At 39.2% G+C, this 22,079-nt stretch overlaps 1 protein-coding gene across 2 annotated transcripts in view; it reads left to right on the top strand.

Moving 5' to 3' along the window:
- BIRC6 (baculoviral IAP repeat containing 6) overlaps positions 1–22,079 on the top strand; it is a 179,905-nt gene that overhangs the window by 46,114 nt on the left and 111,712 nt on the right. Inside the window, exons 13-31 of one of the 2 annotated variants that reach the window (XM_054162362.1) lie at positions 2,272–2,432; positions 3,690–3,821; positions 5,719–5,850; positions 6,121–6,299; positions 6,893–7,023; positions 9,044–9,205; positions 9,344–9,475; positions 10,385–10,482; positions 11,606–11,753; positions 12,677–12,810; positions 13,908–14,054; positions 14,584–14,771; positions 15,263–15,577; positions 16,733–16,832; positions 17,296–17,510; positions 17,698–17,906; positions 18,216–18,562; positions 18,866–19,085; positions 19,985–20,118. In XM_054162362.1, coding sequence (XP_054018337.1) covers positions 2,272–2,432; positions 3,690–3,821; positions 5,719–5,850; positions 6,121–6,299; positions 6,893–7,023; positions 9,044–9,205; positions 9,344–9,475; positions 10,385–10,482; positions 11,606–11,753; positions 12,677–12,810; positions 13,908–14,054; positions 14,584–14,771; positions 15,263–15,577; positions 16,733–16,832; positions 17,296–17,510; positions 17,698–17,906; positions 18,216–18,562; positions 18,866–19,085; positions 19,985–20,118 — 3,284 coding nt within the window. The remainder of the gene's footprint in view (positions 1–2,271; positions 2,433–3,689; positions 3,822–5,718; positions 5,851–6,120; positions 6,300–6,892; positions 7,024–9,043; positions 9,206–9,343; positions 9,476–10,384; positions 10,483–11,605; positions 11,754–12,676; positions 12,811–13,907; positions 14,055–14,583; positions 14,772–15,262; positions 15,578–16,732; positions 16,833–17,295; positions 17,511–17,697; positions 17,907–18,215; positions 18,563–18,865; positions 19,086–19,984; positions 20,119–22,079) is intronic. The other variant, XM_054162363.1, reaches the window with a different exon arrangement.

Raw genomic sequence — 22,079 nt, forward strand, 5'->3', positions numbered from 1 at the left:
GTTAATCCTTGTAATGTGTTTTAGGGAATAACATATTATCCTTGGGCTCTTTCGATCCTACTGTAAAAGCCTGTGTAACAAAGCAGAAAAAGCAGTCTAGTTTGTGTTACAAATTATTTAAATATTAGTATTTCCTCTTCAATGGTAATGCAACTGAAATGTTTTATTTTTTAATTATTTTTTTTTTAATTTAAATGAATTCCTAATGTGCTTTGACAAAACAGTGACCTCTGAGTTTCCTGGATTTTTTCTCTTACGCTGATGTATTTGGAAATAAGCAAAAGGGGAGGGTCTAAGTACTGATGTGCTTTCTAATGTTTAAGCTCTGGAAATGGGCCTGCAGCTCAAACTTCAGTTGTACTGGAAGACAAGAACATCAGTGAGATGTTCTAGGAAGGGAATGAAGGATATTGGAAAAACAATTTATAATTGTGAGAATGGTGGCAGAACAGAGTCCTCATTGTGTATTATTCTTTAAAAAGGTGCTGTAGATTTTTCAGAAGTTTAAAAAAACTAAACCCTTTGTGTGAAGGGTTGAAAGCTTTAGGAGAAACATTTTAGCAAGTGTTCCTAAAAGAACTTTGTGGGAGTTTGAAGGCAGATCCTCCCTTGCTTCCCACCAGGGCAGAAAAACGAGACTCTCACAAACAGATTTCAGAAGTGATGGAAAGTTTAAATGGAAAAGCAGTGAGTGGTTTACAGAAGCTACAAGCACAGTGACAAAAGAGATCCCAAAGCATACCCAGAAACCTCCCAGCACTCCCCTTCTCCCTGCCTGTGGGTACACCCTAAACCCTCAGGGCTCTTTCTTCCCCCCCCTCCACTGTTAGGCTAATCTCAGCTGGCCAGATTGCCCTTCCCCCTTCTCCTCCTGGCATTAGGCCTAGCCAGGCCTAAGAAGCCTTGAGATAACTCCCTTCTATTACCAGATAGGGAACATCTCCCACGGTAGTAGCGAGGAAAGAAAGAGGAAATGTAAGACCTTGCAGATGGATTTATAGGGAGCAGGACATTATGAGTATGAAATACACAGCTTCCTGTGTCCACCTACTGGGCTGGACACCTGGGGCTCAAAGGTGTATCTTGTGTGGTAGCAGCAGAAGGCACCCAGCCTAAACAGCTACGAACTTGCATTCCATAATTGGAGAAAAGTGGTAATTGGGATAAATATGCTGAAATACTGAGAACATAATAACTTTTTTTTTGGCTTCTTTCAAACCTTGCACATGAATAAAGAGGATGCATTTAAACAGATAATAGAAAAAAAAGTGCCTATAGGGGAGTTTTTCGCTCCTTGCAAAATTAGATTGTAGTGTTCACTGCCACAAAATAAGGCCTCTTCAGTTTTGAGTGATTATTTCATATGTGCCTATTGAGATACTTAACATTTCCTTTGGGGCTTCTGTTGCTGAATTCTGTCAAAAATACATTTCTGGAGTTGTAATTTTTCATTGATAGCTGCAATTACTACTTTTTTATAAAAGTTACTACATTTTAGGAAAAGGCTGATAAATTAAGGAGATCTTGTAGTGCAGTTATTTTGAAATAGAACTGTGACAATTCTCACTCAATTAGTCTTATCTGAGTGTCTCTTTTATTTGAAGTATGTTTTGCAAACCTGTGTTTATCCAACTATGGAGCTGATCATTGAGGGATGCTTTCAGTGCAAACTAAAGCAAGCCTCAAAAGGAAAATATAACTCATTTAAAAAAGCTGCACCAATTTTACACAGTGCAGGCTTCTGATTGTTCACCTACTGTGAAGCACTTCCCATGGAGGATAAATTATCAAATGCATTTAGTATTTTGAAAACAGTGTTTTAATTCTCTTGATTGCGGCGGCTGTATCAATGGCACTTTCCAGTGTTGTAACACTTACCAATGGAGAAGCCAAGTTTAAGAGACTGCAGAGTGATTACTGTCATGTTTTCATATACTTCACTAGTTGGCAGAACCTTTTGTAGGATACACATACACACACCATCACTTTTTGTCTAGAAATGAGTAACTGGTACGTAGTAGTACGGAACATTCACTGTAGTAAAGGTAATAGAGAATGTTTTCACTGCTATTTTTATCTGACCATGGACTTGCCCTCTCTTATCTGTGGTTAACTGCGGCTTGAAAGACTTTTCCTTCAGAAATCCATGTGTGTGAACTTCAGCAAAAAGAGTTTTTCTTCTTGTTAAAGAAGGTGTGCATAGATGGTGAATGCACTACTTGATCTATGTTTTCTTTTAACACTGAATCATTGCCATATTTTTCCTGACAGCAACAGCTGGGATGAGCATGTCTTTGAACTGGTTCTACCAAAAGCCTGTATGGTTGGACATGTGGACTTCAAGTTTGTTTTAAATTCGAACATCACAAACATTCCCCAGATTCAAGTGACTTTACTGAAAAATAAAGCTCCAGGCTTAGGGAAAGTCAATGGTAAGAAAGAGCTTAATGTGTCTTGTAGAATATTTATTTTCTCAAATGCTTTATGTTTTGTGATGTGTATTAGAAGACTTTCTTAGGATTGTGTAAATATTTCTATTTCCCATTTTATTCTGATTTCATGGTCTCTTTTCACTTAGACTTTGAATGTAAATTAGAGAAACAAACTGGATAAGGAATTTGAAATTGTTGAATTTTATACAAATAGAAGGGCATATCTCAAAGAGGTTGAACTGAATTTTTAGTCTGTACTGCTTGAATCCAACAGTCACTAGCAAAAAGCTGTTGTCAATCATAAATCTTCCTAGAGATCAACTGCTGAGACAAAAGGTGCTATGATTTTTAAAAAGCCATACAAGTTTTCATATAACTTCTTCCTCTGTAATATCCCCCAGTATTTAACAAGAAAAAAGGATGCTGGAGATGCCCTGTAAAGAAATTGGGGGTTATCTGAGAAAAAAGGTATTCTAGTAGAGTAATAGTCTTGGACAAAAGCATATTCTATTGGGATACAAGATGGTCTAAGAGCTTTAACAGAAGTTCTAGCTGTGACTGCAGGACAACAGTCAACAGGTGTCCTTGCAAGTTTTCTTTGTTTCATGTTTGAAGTAAAACCTTAATTTTAACATGTAACATTTTTTTTCTGTCAAAGCAGAAAATAGGACAGATAGTTCATGCTGCTCTGTTTTGTTTTCAGCACGAGTTCTAGAACTAGTCCATTTGCAGATCTAGATGTCAGAATTTATCTGAAATTTTATTTCCTTTAATGTTTCAGTTTTAAGTATTTCTGACCAAACAGTTCCATGAATTGGTAACTCTTTGAAAGCATTTTATTTGGATGTGAAACAGATTGCCAGAGCTTTTTGTAGATTCTTTACAGCATACTGATCCTAAGACATGATAGAGTGCTTCCAGAAAGTGACATTTCACTTCATTACATGCAGTGTAGTGGAATTTGCTTTTTTTCCTGCTTTCTGTTTATGGACCTGGTGGAGAAAGAATGAAATGGAGGGCCAGAGTATACACATGCAGTTTGGAAAGGGCTGAGGGGTGTTGAGAGTGCCTGCAAGGGCAATCTTGGCAAGGTCTGCTGATGCATTTTAAAGTGCAATCCTAATATGAAAAACATGCCTTTGTATATTTGTAGTTCTTATATTAGGCAGAAAGTGGATACATTTGATATGAGAACTACTGCTTCTGTTTTCTCTGGTACTTAAGCTTATGAAATCTTGGCAATGTTTTCATTTGCAGAAGCAGCAGTAGACAGACAGATAACATTTCCATTATCTCCAGCTCATAACATTGAAGTGGACAGAAATGGAAAACCAGGACTGGTTGAATTCAGTGAGGAAATGCAGTATATGGATGTAGAGGAACCACAATGTAAGTTGTAGTTATTTTGTTATACTTTGTTTAAAATATGAGCTTGTTCTTCTTCCTGTCTTTCAGTGATAGCCTGGAATTTATCAGGTGTTTAAAACAGACTAATTTCTCAATCCTCTTCAACATTTCCTCTCCCAATAGTCTGTTTACTGTGTGATTTAAAAGTTTAACATAAAAATACCAAAGAACCCCAAAATTTAAAAATGCAGTAGATTGACATAGTATCTAACTTTAACTCTCGCCCTGTTCCAGCAGTATTTTACTTGGTTTCCTTCCTTAATTAGTTTTAATAGAATTTTTCTTTGTATGCCTGGCTTCTGTGGAGACTGCTGCTGTAAACTAAGAATAATAATAAACAGGAAGTAAAGAATTCCCAGCTAGTCATGGTGATTTTCAGCCACTTGAGACTTGCTGCACTTTCTGTAACATTTTCTGTTAACCAGTACTCTTCTGTAAAATATATTGAGAGTCTCTGAAAGGCAATCAGGTTGGATCTGAGTGAGAACTACTACAGAATAAAAATTGATAGATGGCATGAATCAATTCCAGATCTGTGATTCTTTCTTGTGCCTTTCAACAGTTTTATTTCCCACCTTCCTTCCTTTCATGTGATCAGGCTTATCTAGAGCATGACTTCAAAGGTCCCTTCCAAACCCAACCACTCTGTTTCATCAACCCCAAGAAAGATGTGGTAAAGGGTGAGGAATCGAAGGGGTGATGAAAGTGCTGGAAGGAGGTGTTTCATGCTGAGAAGGAAGCAGCAGAAGTGTGTATGATAATTTTAGTATACCACAGGAGAAACAGTATAGGGGTGTATGGTGGGTTGAAAGGAAAGGCTCTGCTTTCCCTCCCCCACTGAGAAAGAAACCGTGGCTAGGCCAGTCAGAGAAAAAGCAGACTATGTATTTACAAGCATATATAGGAAGCAGATTATATGTAACACCACAAATACAGGTATTTTACAATATATACAGGAATATACAGCAAATGAACTCAACCAGAAACCAGACCCCCAACAGAAGGGGCTTCCCCCTGTTCCCCCTTCACCCCCCTACCTCCCTTCTCCCCCCAAAGAGTTAGAAAAAGAGATAAGGGCGGTTAGCAGGGGAGAAAAAAACAAAGAGAGGCCTTGTACAGGAGTTAGTATCTCTTATCTATTAGTTGGCCAGAAGCCCAGAAGAAGTCCAGCCGAAAGGGAGAGCGGATAAAGGAAGACTGAGAGGAAGTCCCAGCTCCCCTGGGTCTAAGACCTTAATTAGCCAATGAAATTCGTTTAGAATACCAAAGTATTCTATAAATATTTAGCCAGTGTGCCCCTTCCTTAAAGGCGCAGCCTCAAACGGTCACAGGGTGTTTCTGTGTTGTGGGGTTTGTTTTGTTTGGTTATTGTTTTCTTACTGATTTTTGTGTGGTTGGATTTTGTTTGCTGTTTTGTTTTGTTTGTTTGAATGCCTGGGGTTTTGTTTGGGTTTGTTCTGATTTGGTTTTGTTCTTGTTGTGGGTTATGGGGTTTTGTTGTCGTTCGTTTGTTTGTTTGTTGTGTGTTTTGTTGGTTTGTTTGGTTGGGTTTTTTCAGAAAAGACCCAGTGAAAGATGTGGATCAAAATATATTGGTTCATCATTTAATCAGTTGTGTGTTTTGCTGCTCTGATGAGCCAGTCAGTGTACATCTTATCCAAATAATGTAACGGGAAATGCTTTGAAAACTGTAATTTACTGTTACTGATTTTATAGGAAAATGGCTAAAAGTGAACCTCAAATAGTTGTTAGGTTTTTGATGTAGCTTGTGTGCCTTTAGTAATCAGAATTTGATGTGTATTTTTAACCCATGCAAATGAAAAGATTTTTGTGGCTTAATGATGAGTAATTCACATCCATGATATTCATGTTTTTCAAGGTCTTAGATTGTGCCCATTTCTGGAGGAACACAAGGAAGATATACTTTGTGGTCCAGTATGGCTGGCTACTGGGCTTGATCTATCAGGACATGCTGGAATGTTGACACTAACAAGTCCGAAGCTTGTTAAAGGTAAACCAGTCTGTTACGGTACCTACACTAAATGGTATGACTAAAACACTTCTCATACTTCTGGAGTCAGACTTTTATTTGTGTTTATTTTCACATTGATGAATTTTGATGCATAATACAATAGTGAGTTACCTTTCTAAACTACTAAAGTACTGTGATGAATACCGTTGAGCTGTGCTTGTACACTATTACCTCTGAAGCTGAAATTTGTGCACAACTTGCCCTAGTAAACTGTGGAAATTCTTCCTCCCTACCTCCTCCCTCTTCTAGGCATGGCTGGTGGCAAGTACCGCTCATTTTTAATTCATGTTAAAGCAGTGAATGACAGAGGAACAGAAGAAATCTGCAATGGTGGCATTAGACCAGTTGTTAGAATACCATCTCTAAAACCTCAGGCTAACAAGGGCCATTCCCTTGCTTCATTGTTGGCAAAAGTTGCAGCTGGCAAGGTAAGGAATAGCTCAGAACATCATCTGTATTAAAATTGTAGAATTAATATGAATTATGTAATATGAAAACAAAACAGCTGTTAGGAGAATTAATATCCATTAGAAATGACTTTTTCAAGAGTTGACACTGTGACTGACTCCTTCAAAAATCGGAGTTCAGCATTTCTCAAGTTGTTTCTTATGTACACAGTTAGTTGAAAGGTCTGTTCTGCCACTTTCCCATTCTGAGTACTTGGTTTTGAAACTTCTGATTTTTTGACTGTTTTCAGTAGCTGATAACCTCATCCTCTTATGAAGATTTTCGTGTGTGTGTGTGTGTGTTACTCTTGATTGTTGTAGTTTTATGATTGGATGATATGATGCATATCTTGTGGATGTGGTTGGAATAGATAAAACATAAGAAATTTGAGAATATTGCTAAATATGATGTTCTGTATCAAAGCAATTAGTGAGTAAAAGCAGTGTGCCTCAGTACAGTGCTCAAACCGAGCAAGAGATTTTTCTGAGCTGTATGCATTTCACTGAACAAGGTGTGCGAATTAAGCGGTCAAAACCAATGTGATTTGTGAATTATTCCACCCCAAAAAAACCAGGAAAAGCCATCAAGCAAAATTGAAACCACTAGTTCTTCAAGAAAATCAGATAATCTGAGAGGCTGTGATTTACTTCAAGAAGTCTCTGTGACAATTCGAAGATTTAAAAAAACTTCAATTTCAAAGGAAAGGTCAGTAGATGTCTTTCAATTCTGAATATTAGCTGTAGTTACACTTCTCACAAAATACTTAGCTTTCAGAATAGCTCAGGTCAGACCAGTGTTTCAAGTTGTCATTTTATAAGTGTCTTTTATATGGAAACTTCTACAAATTTTGTGTTTGAGGGCACTGTACCGTTCAAGTTGTAGCAGAATAACACCATGTGTGAAATTGTATGCTGAGTTATAATTTGCTCAACTTGGAAAGGCAAGTGTAAGTTTTCCTGGTAAATTAGATATATTAGCTGGACAGATTTGTTTGTTGGGTTTTTTTTTTAAAGAAAGCATCTTGCCTTTCCATTTGTACATGTTGTCTTGTTTCTTACAGTAGATGTAGATAGATATACATACATATATGGTTAGGGTTGGAAAGGATCATCCAGTTCCAGCCCCCCTGCGATGGGCACCTCACACTAGATCAGGTTGCTCACAGCCACATCCAGCCTGGCCTTAAAAAACTCCAGGGATGAGGCTTCCACCACCTCCCTGGGCAACCTGTTCCAGTGCCCCACCAACCTCATGGTGAAGAACTTCTTCCTAACATCCAATCTGAATCTACTCATTTCTAGTTTTGCTCCATTCCCCCTAGTCCTATCACTACCTGACACCCTAAAAAGCCCCGCCAGCAGATGTCAAGGGGGTTGAAATCCCCTACAAGGACCAGGGCCTGTGAACATGAAGCCACTTCTGTTTGCCTCTGGAGTGCCTCATCTGCTTGGTTCTGCTGGTCAGGTGGCCTGTAGCAGACCCTTACAATAACATCTCCTTCCCCTGTCTTCCCCTTAATCTTCGCCCATATGCTCCTTCCCCAGGTGGAGCTCCACTGGTCACTGATACAGAGAGCAATACCTCCTCCCCTCCTACCTTGCCTGTCCTTCCTAAAGAGCTTGTACCCATCTATCCCTACATTCCAGTTGTGGGAATCATCTCACCAAGTTTCAGTAATAGCCACTGCATCCTAGCAGCACAGTGGCCCTTAATTCATCCTGTTTGTAGCCCAAGCTGTGTGCATTTGCATAGAGGCACTTGAGTTGGGCTGGCCATGTCACCGTCTTAGGTGAATCCCCCTTGATTCCCTCGGAGTGTCCCAGTGCTTCGTACTTGGCTTGCCTCAGGGCAACAAGTTGAGAGCGCTTGCTAGCACTCCATCCCTCTGCCTCTGGTGAGCTGCCCCGATGTTTGTCACAGGCAAGCATGAGATTAACAGTCCACTCCCCTTCAAATCTACTTTAAAGCCCTATCAATGAGCCCTGCCAACTTCTGCCCTAGAATCCTTTTACCCCTCTGGGACAGGTGCATCCCATTGGTTGCTTGCAGCTCTGGTGCCCTGTAAACTGAGCTGTGATCATAAAATCCAAACCCCTGTCGATAACACCAGTCCCAGAGCCATGAATTGACCTCTTGGCTCTTCCCAAACATTCTCTTGTCCATTGCTGATATCAGAGGGATGGAGGAGAACACAGCTTGAGCTCCTGATCCTTTTAGCAGTTGCCCCATTTGTATTTGCCTCATTTGTATTTGTCAAAAAAGTTTAGAGTCAAGTTTAATAAATTATTCCCTAAACTGGTTAAATTCTATATGGATTGATGCCACAGACAAATAACATTTAATTTGTGTTACCGATTGCCACTCCACAATCATGGCACTAACTGTAATGGGCTTGACGGATTCAAAGAGGCTGCAAAGAGGTATGTGCAGATGATGAAAGTTTGGTTAGAATTAGATGTTACTAGACAAGTTATAAGAAAAAAAAAATATTCCTTGAAGGTTACTAAATGAACAGTAACCTAAGCAGTTCTGTGAGCATAAAATAAGATTGGGAATGCACACATTGAAAATGCGGCATGTGCTCGTGTGCTAGTCTTACTCGCGTCTAGGCATCTCTTTTTTTGCTGGTCCTAAGGCAGGATACAAAGCTAGAGGGATGCTTTAATGGGAGAGTGGCCAGAATTGGTAATTTTGTGTTGCTTTTTCCCTTTGCCCTCCTTCTTAGAGTTCAACGGTGTGCCATGCTACAGTTTTCAGAGTTCCATGAGAAGCTGCTCACCACTCTTTGCAAGAAGACAGATGATGGTCTGACTACAGAACATGCTCAGAGTCTTGTACTGGACACGCTTTGTTGGCTGGCTGGAGTGTATTCAAATGGACCTGGCAGGTAAAAGAGATTGTGTTTAAATCAGCATGGTTAGTTTTCACTGTCAGCTGAGGGTTTGTGGGTTGTTGTGTTTGTGTTTTTTGGTTTTGTTTTTTTAATATTGTATGATTCTCTGAAGTATGCAACTTCTTTTCACAGCTCAAAGGAAGGAAATGACAGCTTGCTTTCCAAAACACGTAAATGTGTCTCTGATATAATACGTGTTTGCTTCTTTGAAGCTGGCCGGAGCATAGCTCATAAATGTGCAAGGTTTCTTGCACTGTGCATCAGGTCAGTGCTAATTACATATTTGTTTATATATATTTATATTTTATATATTTGGGTGGGGTGGGGAGATTTGCATGCAGTCTGAATTGTGTTTGATGGTAGGCTGAACATGAGCCTGCAGTGTGCCCAGGTGGCCAAGAGGGCCAATGGCAACCTGGCCTGTATCAGGAACAGTGTGGCCAGCAGGAGCAGGGAGATCATTCTGCCCCTGTACTCAGCACTGGTTAGGCCACACCTCGAGTACTGTGTCCAGTTCTGGGCCTCTCAGTTTAGGAAGGATGTTGACTTGCTGGAACGTGTCCAGAGAAGGGCATCAAAGTTGGTGAGGGGTTTGGAACATAAGCCCTATGAGGAGAGACTGAGGGAGCTGGGGTTGCTTAGCCTGGAGAAGAGGAGGCTCAGGGGAGACCTTTTATTGCTCTCTACAACTACCTGAAGGGAGGTTGTAGCCAGGTGGGGGCTGGTCTCTTCTCCCAGGCAACCAGCACCAGAACAAGAGGACACAGTCTCAAGATGCACCTGGGAGGTTTAGACTGGATGTTAGGAAGAAATTCTACACAGAGAGTGACTGGCCCTTGGAATGTGCTGCCCGGGGAGGTGTTCATTGGAGGTGTTCAGGAGGAGACTTGATAGGGTGCTTGGTTCCATGGTTTAGTTGATTAGGTGGTGTTGGATAATAGGTTGGATGCAATGATCTTGAAGGTGTCTTCCAACCTGATTTGGTTGATTCTATTCTATTCTAATATGTTGTTGAGCATTACATTTATAAAGCAACACGATCTGGAAGATGTATTGAGGAAAAATGCATCAGGGTATGTCTACAAAGAACAATCTTTTCAGTGTCATCTTCTGGAGAAGATTTCATGTTCCATCTTTCTTAAATATTAAAAGTCTCTGTGTATTTCTTTGTAGCAATGGCAGGTGTGACCCCAGTCAGCAGGGGTTTGGATCAGTTCTTCTAAAAGCTTTGCTTGACAATATGCCTCTTTTGCCTGCTGCTGCAACAGGTGGTATGTATATAATGTTTGTGTCATAAAAATACACAGTACATTTGTTGTTTGGCATGACTTTCGTGTGAAATAATAATTAGGTATTTGTTCAGTCTGTACAAACTGCTTCTTGGGCTGGTCTGGTAAGGTGGTATCTGAGTATGAAGTATCCATTTATAGATGATGAAATCTTAAGCAAATTAGCTGGCTTAAGACAGTGCTAAAGCAAGTTTTGAAAGAATTTTCCAAGGTGTTAAGTAACCACAGATTGTTGAAATGAGTGAGATTTGGGTTTGTCATTTCTGCTAATTAGGGGATTCATTCTAAGGAGCGTGGCTATCGAAATTATGTCCATCTAGCAGTCCACTTCTGTTACTTCTGCATCAGAAGGAAATTGTAAACTAAATTCCATTCTCATCTACATTGTGAAGTAATGCTATCTTAGCACCCTGTTGAAGCCTTTGAAGTTTCCGTTAGAATGAGAAAACTACTCATGTTTGGGGTGGCAAGACCTGTTTTGTCTTTTTCTCAGTAGAATTTTATTGAATTGTGTCTAGCTTGACATTACCAAGGGGTCTCACAGGAAAATTAGTTTGAAGTCTGAAATGCTTGTTGTGCTACCACCCAGGTTAGAAACATTCAATATGCTGCTATTGAGGGTATGGAATGCACAGGGAGCGGAGGGCGAGGGATCTGAGCTATGTATTTGTATACAGAACCGCTGCTCCATGCTCCCAGACTGATCTGCAAGGAAACGGCCTCCAGCAAGTACAGAATAAAGAGACAGCAGCTGAAATTAGATGATAAGAGTGGAATCTAGAGTGAGGCTTGGCTCTGCAGGGACTGGTACCTCTAGCCTACCAGCTAGGTGTATAAAGAGCATTTTAATTGTTGCAGTAGCAGTGGGCAGAAGCAATGAAAGTAGTAGTTGCTTCAATTCCAGATTAGCCGATGAGAAACTGATGATAACAAAATTATTTTAATTGAAGCTTCTGAAAAAAAAAGGGAAAAGGGAAAATGCTTCCTAGTCTGTATTCAGTAATGATTAGATACCTCATTTTATCACTTCCATTGATTATGGTTCAAAATCGGCTTTCTGAGTGGAAAATTCACATCATCTTTTCTCTTTTTTTTCCAAACACAGGATCTGTGTATTGGTATTTTGTCTTGCTGAATTACGTGAAGGACGAAGATCTGGCAGGATGTAGTACAGCTTGTGCATCACTGCTGACTGCTGTGTCCCGGCAATTGCAGGATCGCCTAACACCTATGGAAGCATTGCTACAAACAAGGTACTAAGAAATGTGTTTGTAAACTTAAGCAAATATACAAACTGTCTAATGCCATCCTCTGGCATTCTGGAAAAGGTTTGCTGTTTTTAAATAAAAAAAAAAAGGTGTTTTGCTGCATCTGTTTGGGCAAGGATTAATTTGATACAGCGCTGGGAAGTAGTTGGATTTGAGCAGAGTTAAAAGATTAATTTAATTGCTTTCTTGTAATTTACAGTGCACTTGAAATCAGCAAATGTGTGCATAATGTCTGTACAGTCCTAAAGTTGGTATTTAAGATTCTTGGTGCAAGGATTTTGAGTGTGGGAGGGAATCGGATGTCCCGAACAGATTCAGGTCTGCGTAATGCTGCACAAAATTGTAGTATCTCTGTAAGATGGCCATACATTTAGTGTACTGCTGTTGAAGGCCAATTTCTTAGTATAGAGACCTAGAGTCATTTAGTGGGAATTGTGAATTGTGTATTAATATTATTCAAACTGATGTCACATCTCTTATGTCAGAAACTGATTGGCCATTTGACTTTGGGTTTATGTGGTACCTAAAAGAAATCTCAGATGGTTCAGTTTTTATAGCCATTTCCAAAGTCATGTTACAGTGATGGTAGCATGTTGCCATTAGACATCTCTTCCAGTTGTGATTTGTGGGTTAAGAGTTTTCCTCCATGTCAAGCAAGATCAAGGTAGTGGAGGGTTGAAAGAGGTTAGCTCAGAATCTTAAGGTCAAATTGAAAATTTAGTAAGCCAACTTTGCAGGGGAAAGGCAGGGGGAGGGGTTTTGATTGTCAGAGGGGGTTTGTTTTGCTTATTTTGTCATTTGAATGAAAGTGTGTGATCTAAGTCCTGATGATGAAATGCATGGCCATTTAATTTAATATGAAATCTTATTGTTTGAATAGTGCTTTTTTTGTCTCATTCTGTTTGCAGATATGGATTATATAGTTCACCTTTTGATCCAGTTCTGTTTGATTTGGAAATAAGTGGCTCTTCTTGTAAAAATGTATACAACAGCAGCATTGGAGTACAGTCAGATGAAATTGATTTGTCTGATGTTCTATCAGGTATATATGTTTAGTCTGTTGTGGAATAATGGCTAATTCTCTCTGTTATACTGTTTTCCTTTACCGAAGATGCAGTTTTATACTTTCCATCTGTTTTATAGCTGTGCATGGTGATGTACAAGATACTCTTTTGCTTTGTGAGATCTCTTACATTTCATTTAGCCCTTAGGGCAAGGGGGAAAAAAAAAAGCCTCTTTGTGGAATCTGTGCTTTTCTTATCCTGTAGATCTAAGAAAAGGCTAGAGGTTAAATAGAGAGGCTGCTATCATTCTCTGGGTCACAGTCTTCTAGGATGCATATGTCCAAGCTTTCTTGAGATAACGTTATTCATTTAGACCATCTCATAGGCAAAGAAACCTAAATGGATTATTCTGAAATTGGGAAGCTGTCTGATTGCAGTCTTCTACTTAAATGTTACAGATATAATGGGATTATTTTTGGTTGTTTTGGGTGGTTTTTTTTCTGTTTCAGGTACGTTAAAATACATTCGAAGTATATTTGTATCTATCACTCAGATTAATCCAGTAGTAAATCTTTAGACCATGGAATATCCTAAGTGTGAGACTGGTTTTACCTGTCAGGAAATTCTTGTCGTAATAAGCATATTCATCAGTCACAGTGACTCGTTTACTTTTCTTGCACATTCTTGTCCATCTCCTTCCCATCACTCCCTCCCTCCACACAACACTAGGAATTTGTTACATGTTGAGTAATAGTCTAGATTTTATACTGACTTGGTGTATGATCTTAGTTGGTGTGTTACTTTCTTTTCCTCTGCAGTAACACTGATGTCTATATATTCGCAATCTAGTTTTCTCACAGTGTAAAGCATCAGTTATATAATCTATATCTGGAATTAAGAAGGTTACACTATACTTCTACAGTCACATCTGATAGTTTCATTTAGGATCCTCTGTTAATAACAGACTTAGCAGCATTATCCATTTAAAAATACACTTTTATTTATATTGTGGTGGATGTGATAGTATTTGGGTAGCTGTTCCTCAACATGTATTATGTTTATCTGTTCCTTCCAAGTCTACAGGACTTGAAATGTAGGTATCAAGAAAACATTAGATGTATATTTTTCCTTTCAGGAAATGGGAAAATAAGTAGCTGTGCAGCAGCTGAGGGAAGTTTTACTTCACTTACTGGACTTCTGGAAGTTGAACCTCTGCACTTCACCTGTGTTTCAACAAGTGATGGAACTAGAATAGAAAGGGACGATGCAAGTACGTTTACTGGTATATACAACTTTTCTTTTTCTACTTAACATAGTTCCACAGTATGATATTTTTAATTGGGCATAATGAGCACTGTTTGAAAAAACAGATTGTCTGTAGTTTAAGTGTTGAAATGCATGGTGGGATAGCTTGAGTTTTGTTTTTTAAGTAGTTACTATGTAAGAAGTTAAACTTCTTAGAGCTTAGCAAACTGGATTCCAGATTTATTAATTTGAATGAATTTGTTTCTGTTGGAGTGTATAACATACAAGCTTGCATCTTTACTTTGCAGCCCTGTGTGGCAAAAGAATTCCAGGAGATGAGGTGCCTCTTCCCTAATGAAAATGTTGCATGTGTAATGAGTGAGCATAGTCTGTAAATCATATACTTTGTAATTCAAGGTGATGTTACTTTGTAGCAAGAGCTAGATAAAAGGAGATACTTCTCTTGTTTATACCTTGCCCTTTAATTGAATTCCTTACTAATTGCTAAGGCATATTTTATCTCTTTTCTACATACATGTTTGTTCTGTTTGTTTGTTTCATGCCAGTGAGTACCTTTGGGGTTACCCCAGCAGTTGGTGGCCTCTCTTCTGGAACAGTTGGGGAAGCCTCAACAGCACTGAGTTCAGCAGCCCAGGTAGCTTTGCAGTCTCTCTCTCATGCAATGGCCTCAGCCGAGCAACAGCTCCAGGTGCTGCAAGAGAAACAGCAGCAGCTTTTGAAGCTTCAGCAACAGGTTGGAGGCTATTTAGCTATTTTTTTAATGCTGTCTTTAGACTTCAAAAGCTGAGAGAGTAGTTGCAGAGCTAGTTGCCTTTTTTGTTTTCAAAGTCAATTCTTAATATGTATAAGTTTATCAGTCTGGACTTGAGAATAGCCCGCAAAATGAAAAGCACAACTGCCAACACAGGGAAGTAGCAGACATAAAACCATTGCCAGTGTAGAAGCTGAGCTGTGTTAAACTCTACTTTGCTGTTCAGTTGAAGGATTGTGGGGTGGTTTTATTATTCTGTTACTTAATTCCTCATGTTCCTCTGCAACTGAGGTCAAATTGAATAGAGTTTAAATTTTTAGCTTGGATTTGAACGCCTAAGTGCCTGTGTTGAAGGTAGCTGGGAGTTACTAAATCTAGTTCTATAATGAAAGCTGTACTTGTAGTTCAATACTACTACTATGTTCACAAAGCAGTATTATCTGCTGCATACACTGCTTTCATTTTCCCCACAGAAAGCTAAGCTGGAAGCAAAACTGCATCAGACAACAGCAGCAGCGGCGGCAGCAGCATCAGCAGTTGGTCCTGTTCACAACTCTGTGCCTTCTAATCCAGTAGCAGCCCCAGGGTTCTTCATTCATCCTTCGGATGTCATTCCACCCACACCAAAAACAACTCCTCTCTTCATGACTCCACCTTTGACTCCACCTAATGAGGCAGTTTCTGCTGTTATTAATGCAGAGCTTGCTCAGCTTTTCCCTGGTTCAGTCATTGATCCCCCAACAGTTAACCTTGCAGCACATAACAAGAACACGAGCAAATCTAGAACGGTAATTATATATGTGTGTTTTTTCTTATAGGAAGACGATTATAGAATGCATTGGGTTGGAGGGGACCTTTAAAAATCATCTGTTCAAATCCCCTTACAGTAACAGGAACATCCCCAGCTAGATCAGGCTGCTCAGAGTCCCATGAAGCCCGATCTTGAATGTCTCTAGGGATGGGGCCTGCACCACCTCCCTGGGCAATGTGTGCCAGTGTTCCACCACTCTCATAGTGGAAAAAACTCCTTCCTGGCATCCAGCCTAAATCTACTCTTCCCCAGTTTATAACCATTGCCTCTCATCCTACACACTTTTGTGAACAGTCCCTCCCCAGCTTTCTTGCAGGCCCCTTCACATAGTGGAAGTTCACTATTAGGTCTCCAGGGAGCCTTCTCTTCTCTAGGCTGAGCAACTCTAGCTGTCTTAGCCTGTCTTTTTAGAAGAGGTGCTCCAAGCCACTGATTAATTTTTAAGATGCTGTAAGCCTTAGCAAGATCTATTTTGTACTTGAGCGCTAGTAAATATTTATTTATATTAGCTGTGAAAACAACATCACTAAATTTAGATCATATCTCCCAGAATGGTAGGGGCTGGAAGGGACCTCAAAAGATCATCTAGTCCACCCCCTTGCCAGAGCAGGATCACCTATACCAGATAACACAGGAATGCATCTAGATGGGTTTTGAGTATCTCCAGAGAGGGAGACTCCACAACCCCTCTGGGCAGCCTGTTCCAATGTTCAATCAATCATCCTCACAGTGAAAAAGTTTTTCCTCATGTTTCCATATAACTTCCTATGCCTCAGTTTCCACCCACTGCCCCTTGTTTTGTCATTGGGCATCACTGAGAAGAACCTGACTCATGTGAAAAGTAAGACTTATGAAAGAGTGATGGAGTTAGAGCATCTCAAATGGTTTCTTTTAATTTGAGCTAGCTTAATTTGAGTTTAGTAGTTAATACATTTTTATGGTTCGTGCACAAATCCAAATGTAGTGTTTCAAAATTCTATGTCTTTAAATCACAAGAGGTTTTCTTACAGTCTTTTCTAAAGAGTATATTACTGTAAGTGTGTAGATGTTAACAACTGCATTTTACTGATGTACCTTTTTTTATCCTCCTCCCTCCCTCCTGCTTCCCCCTCCAAATCCCTCTTCTCCTCAGAATCCACTTGGATCCGGTCTTGCTCTTGCAATATCTCATGCTTCACATTTTCTTCAACCTCCACCTCATCAGTCAATTATTATAGAGCGAATGCACTCAGGTAAAAGCAGAATTCCTGATAATAATTTTGACATATTTTGTAATATGTGGATTGTTTTCCAGGATTTTAAGTAAGTTGCTGAGCTACAGTCTTGCTTGTCTTTCTAAAGAAAAGATATTGCTCACTTTGCATTTCTGTTGTATCTGAAAGTTTAAGATTCAGCATTCAGTGATGTTTATCAAGTTGAAAAATCATGGGGGATGGGTGAATATGTTGTGTCTCTGGACAGAGCACCTGTTCTGAAGTAGTGCATAAAAAGCATAACAAGCTTAAGCCAAAATTTTCCTTCTCAAAGGGTAAAAGCTATAGTGAGATTTTGACATTGTGCAGCTATTTTTAATCTCAAATACATGCCTTTGGAACAATATATATATATAAAGAAAGATTTTTGTTGTTAGAGAAGTATCTCTCTTTGCTGATTAGCATACGCTGGTGTTTTAGGCAATCCTGTCTTTTTCCCCAGGAGCAAGAAGATTTGTGACCTTAGATTTTGGAAGACCTATATTGCTGACAGACGTGTTGATTCCCACCTGTGGAGATTTGGCTTCTTTGTCTATTGACATCTGGACTTTAGGAGAAGAAGTGGATGGAAGGCGACTGGTAGTGGCTACTGACATTAGCACACATTCACTTATTTTACATGACTTGTTGCCTCCCCCAGTTTGCAGATTTATGAAGGTAAAAGGAGATAGACTTCATACTCTTACCTTTTAAATTAGTGATCCGTGTTAGCATGTGATCTTAGTTTCCCTATGTTCTTTTCAGGCCAAACCTTAGCTGGCTATGCATTTTAATGAATTTTTGACAGTGTTTATTTCTGCTTGTTTGGGTACAATTGTTACAGTATAGTTGTGTTCTCTTTCAGATCACTGTTATTGGTCGATACGGTAGCACAAATGCTAGAGCAAAAATCCCATTAGGATTTTATTATGGCCATACCTATATCTTACCTTTTGAAAATGAGCTGAAACTAATGCATGATCCCCTCAGAGGAGAAGGTGAAGCTGCAAATCAGCCAGAAATTGACCAACATTTGGCAATGATGATTGCATTACAAGAAGACATACAATGCAGGTTAGATTTAAAAGAGGTGTACTTACTAGTTATTGTTAAACTTGAAATACTGGGTTATCATAATCTTCTAGGGTGTTTTTATTATTTTCATGTATATTTTTCTTCTTCTTTCTGTAGTAGTCTTCAGACAAAAGAAAAGTGTGCCTTTGTTATAGAGTTAGTACAGTGAATATCTTTATAGCAGTAACAAAATCTGTTTTAAAAGTGCATTCAGAATGGACCAGTGGTGGTCTTCTGGCACTGTGACTGTCAAATGTATTGCCATTTGCTAACGTCTGTTGAATTGTGTGTTGGAATGTTTTCTTTTAGGTACAATTTGGCCTGTCATCGGTTAGAAATCCTTCTGCAGAGCATTGACCTGCCACCACTCAACAGTGCTAACAATGCCCAGTACTTCTTACGAAAGCCAGACAAGGCAGTAGAAGAAGATAGCAGAGTATTTTCTGCTTACCAGGACTGCATTCAGCTACAGCTTCAACTCAACTTGGCTCATCATGCTGTTCAGAGGCTCAAAGTAGCTTTAGGTGCAAGCAGGAAAACACTCAAGCAGCATTCTGATCCAAAAGAGTTGATTCAGATGTCATCCACAGAACAGTTACGCACTATCATTAGATACTTACTGGATACTTTGCTTAGTTTACTACATTCCTCCAATGGTTAGTATTTTTGCCATTAAACCAGTTTGTCTTGTAATTTCTTGTACCAGTTTGTGCTTAAGTATAACCAAGTCTTGGTTTTGTTGTGTGTAGATCCCATGGGAATATTTTCATTGATATGAAATTGATTTGGTTTTGACAAATGGCCTGGCCTTTATGGGTTGTCTGCAAATGGGTTGCATTTCCTCATATCTTCCTTCTACCTTGTGCCGATTAGTCTAATCATCATAGTTTTTAAAACTTACTTATGTTTTCAAGGCATTGTCTCCTTAAACATAGTTGCCTTTTCTCTTTTCTTAAAAGGGCACTCTGTTCCTGTGGTTCTGCAAAGTACTTTTCACGCTCAAGCTTGTGAAGAATTGTTTAAACACCTATGTATCAGTGGAACCCCAAAGATACGATTGCATACTGGCCTTCTGCTTGTTCAGCTCTGCGGAGGCGAGAGATGGTGGGGTCAGTTCCTCTCAAACGTACTGCAGGAATTATACAATTCGGAGCAACTGCTCATATTCCCACAAGACAGGTAAGTAATAAGTTTGTGTTGACAGCTGTGTGTCGCTTAAGTAATTCCATTGTTCATAACTTAACAATGGAATTGACAAAAGACAACTGAAGAATACTGGTCCATCTATTCAGTTGATTTAAGGATAATCCAACAAAAGCACTGCAAATTACAGATGTCTGTTTGCAGTTCCTGCACATATTTGGTGCATGCACAACCATAAATTGCTGGATTCTCTTACTGGGAGATCTTCACATACCTAACAGGATGGATCCTTACTGTCAAAAATTGCCTTCTCATTTATCAAGTTTAAACACACCCTCATCATACTCCTGCCCTTCCGATGCTTTTGGAAGTAGGATTGAGACTAAAAGCCACGCTACTAGCATTTAATATGGAAGATAAGAGCAAATAAATGTAGAGTTCTGCATTGAATGTTAGATGTGTTTATTATTTTATGTAATGGATTGAACGCTTCGATATTCTAAACATTAGCATTTTAATCAAACATATTTACTGTTTTGTGGCTTTCTGCCTTCTTTGGCAGCAATGGATAGCAATGTTTATTTTTTCACTACTTCAAAAAATTAATTAGTTCCAATTACCTAAGAATACATAGAATTAATTGTCTCTTCCTGCTAGTTAATATATCATACATAATAAGAAATAAAGGGAATGAGATCTTGTTTCAGATGTTAGATGTTGCTGGCCTTTTGAGGGGGAAAACATAAACTCTTCACCCTGAAATTTTGTGCCATCCTTGTAACAGAAGGTGAAATCAGTTCACGTGCTAGGCCACAGTAGCAATTTCCTTGTGCCTCAGATTAAAGCCCAGGGGAATACTGTTCTGTAAGGGGTTTTCAGGTTATTACTGGATCTGAAAAATAAATAAATCTTAAATATGTGATTTTTATTTTTAGGGTCTTCATGTTGCTTTCTTGCATTGGCCAAAGATCGCTTAGCAACAGTGGTGTTTTAGAAAGCTTACTTAATCTCCTGGATAACCTGCTGTCACCACTGCAACCTCATTTACCTGTGCACAGAAGAACTGAAGGTAGCCTTCTGATTTGGGAAAATATATTTTCGTATTCATTACAAGATAGAAAATTGAGAGACTAGCTCACAATTTTTGGTGTGTTAAATGAAGGAATTGCTTGGTTACTTTATTTCCAAAACAGCTGCTTTTTAAAATGTGCTGAAACTTGTATTCTTTAGGTCCTAAAAGAGATTCCTTTACCCCCACCCCTCCCCCCTCCAATTAAACCTGAGCAAAATCTATTTGATTGCTTTTAATCCATCTAGGAAGCTTTAAAGTTTTAACAGAGTGGGGGGGAACATCCAATGTGTAGACATCTTTAGTGACTTCAGTGTATTTTAGAAGGAAGTGCCCCTTTTTGCTCAGGAGATCCTTTCTAAGGTTCAAGCTTTTGAAGTGAAATGTGGTTACAAAGGCAGGTTTGTTAGGTATATTTGCATGGTTTCACCAAACCACATGGTGGGGTTTTTTTGTAATCACAAAGAACTTACCTTTTTTTTTTTTTTTTGAACCTAAGAAGTACTGAAGTTATATTCTCCAAACTTGATTTTCTTTTGACAATCTTAAATTTGAAGAAAAAGCTTGCCTTTGAAAACATCAAACTCTAGGCTATTTATTTGTAATGTACATGTAGCAGAGCATTGTAGAAGATGTATTTTAAGATTCTCAGCATTGTGAAGTTGATAAATGCCAGCTGAGACTGTCCTTGCTTTTTACCTTGTCTCCTGATGTAATCAAGCCTACAGCTGGTGTCAGAAGCTGCCCTATTGCTTCCCATTGGTCTACCATGTACTTTCTCTGTCGTGGCCATATCCTGCTGTAGTCTCTAACTAGTTTGAGGCAAACCGAAGCTTACATCTCCTCTACCTCTGTTTGCACTCTCCCCACAGCTGCCAATTCCTTTCATAGCTCTTGCCTTACTAGTTGTCCTCACGGAGGACTTTAGGAAGCAGAAGTAACTGATACTTCAGAACTTTATTTGCTGGTCTTCCAGCTTCCTTCCTCCTGGACAGTACAGGTGAGTACTAGGGCAGTATGTGTGGTGGAAGCGTCAGGTACAGCAGAAGAAATTCCTGTTTGAGAACTATCACACATAACTAAGGGTCAAAGGGGTGAAAACTTACTGGGGAAGGTCAGAAAACAAAGGACAATCAGAACAACAGGTGAGTGTTTTGGGTAGAAAGAAGTTGTAAACATTGAGGGAGAGGGAAAATAAAAGGAATAAGCTGAAAGCACTTGCCAGGAGAGAGCAAAGCTGAAATTCTTCATTTAAGAGATAAAAGAACTTCACTTATTTTTCAGATGTATGAGGAGGTGTATACTTCACTCTGCAGCAGACTCTTCTTTTTTTTTTTCTTTTTTTTTTTTTCCTTTTCATTCTGTCAACCAAAAAGATGGGTAGAGGTCACCAGTGCTACACATACTTATTCTTGCAATGTAGTCTGCAGTTCCTGTTTAGGTTCCGTTATGGAGAGACCTCCTTGTCCTTTGCCTGCTTAGCTGTGGGCTGCTTTCTGCTAGTGTGGACAGGAAAGTGGAGTTAACAGTCAGGGCCTGCATCCTATTCTTTGGGTTACCAGCAGCTACATGTTATCTTGGGCGGATCTGTGCCTTGGACAAGTCTGTGCTTTAGTTTTCTTGTTTCATCTGTAATTACTAATAGTGTGAGTGAGTTAAAGGTTTTTTAAGGTCGGTGCATTAAAAGTGTAGCGTAGTTAAATTTGGCTCAGCGCATTGCATAGATAAGAAAATGTGCCTGTAGTCTTCAGTACTAAAGATTTTGCTGTATTGATATTATGAAAAATAATGCCATTTCATAATGCCTATCTTTAAATGACCATTAATTGTAGGTTTCTGCTCATTATCAAGCATTTCCAAGTTCAATTTGGAATAGTTTATTTAGATTCATTCATGCACACAGATTTTTCTTTCTTGATGTTTAACATGTGGTTTCTTTTCCCTCCTACCTGTACAAAAAT

This window comes from Dryobates pubescens, chromosome 6 (assembly GCF_014839835.1).
Source record: "Dryobates pubescens isolate bDryPub1 chromosome 6, bDryPub1.pri, whole genome shotgun sequence".
Classification (NCBI taxonomy): domain Eukaryota; kingdom Metazoa; phylum Chordata; class Aves; order Piciformes; family Picidae; genus Dryobates; species Dryobates pubescens.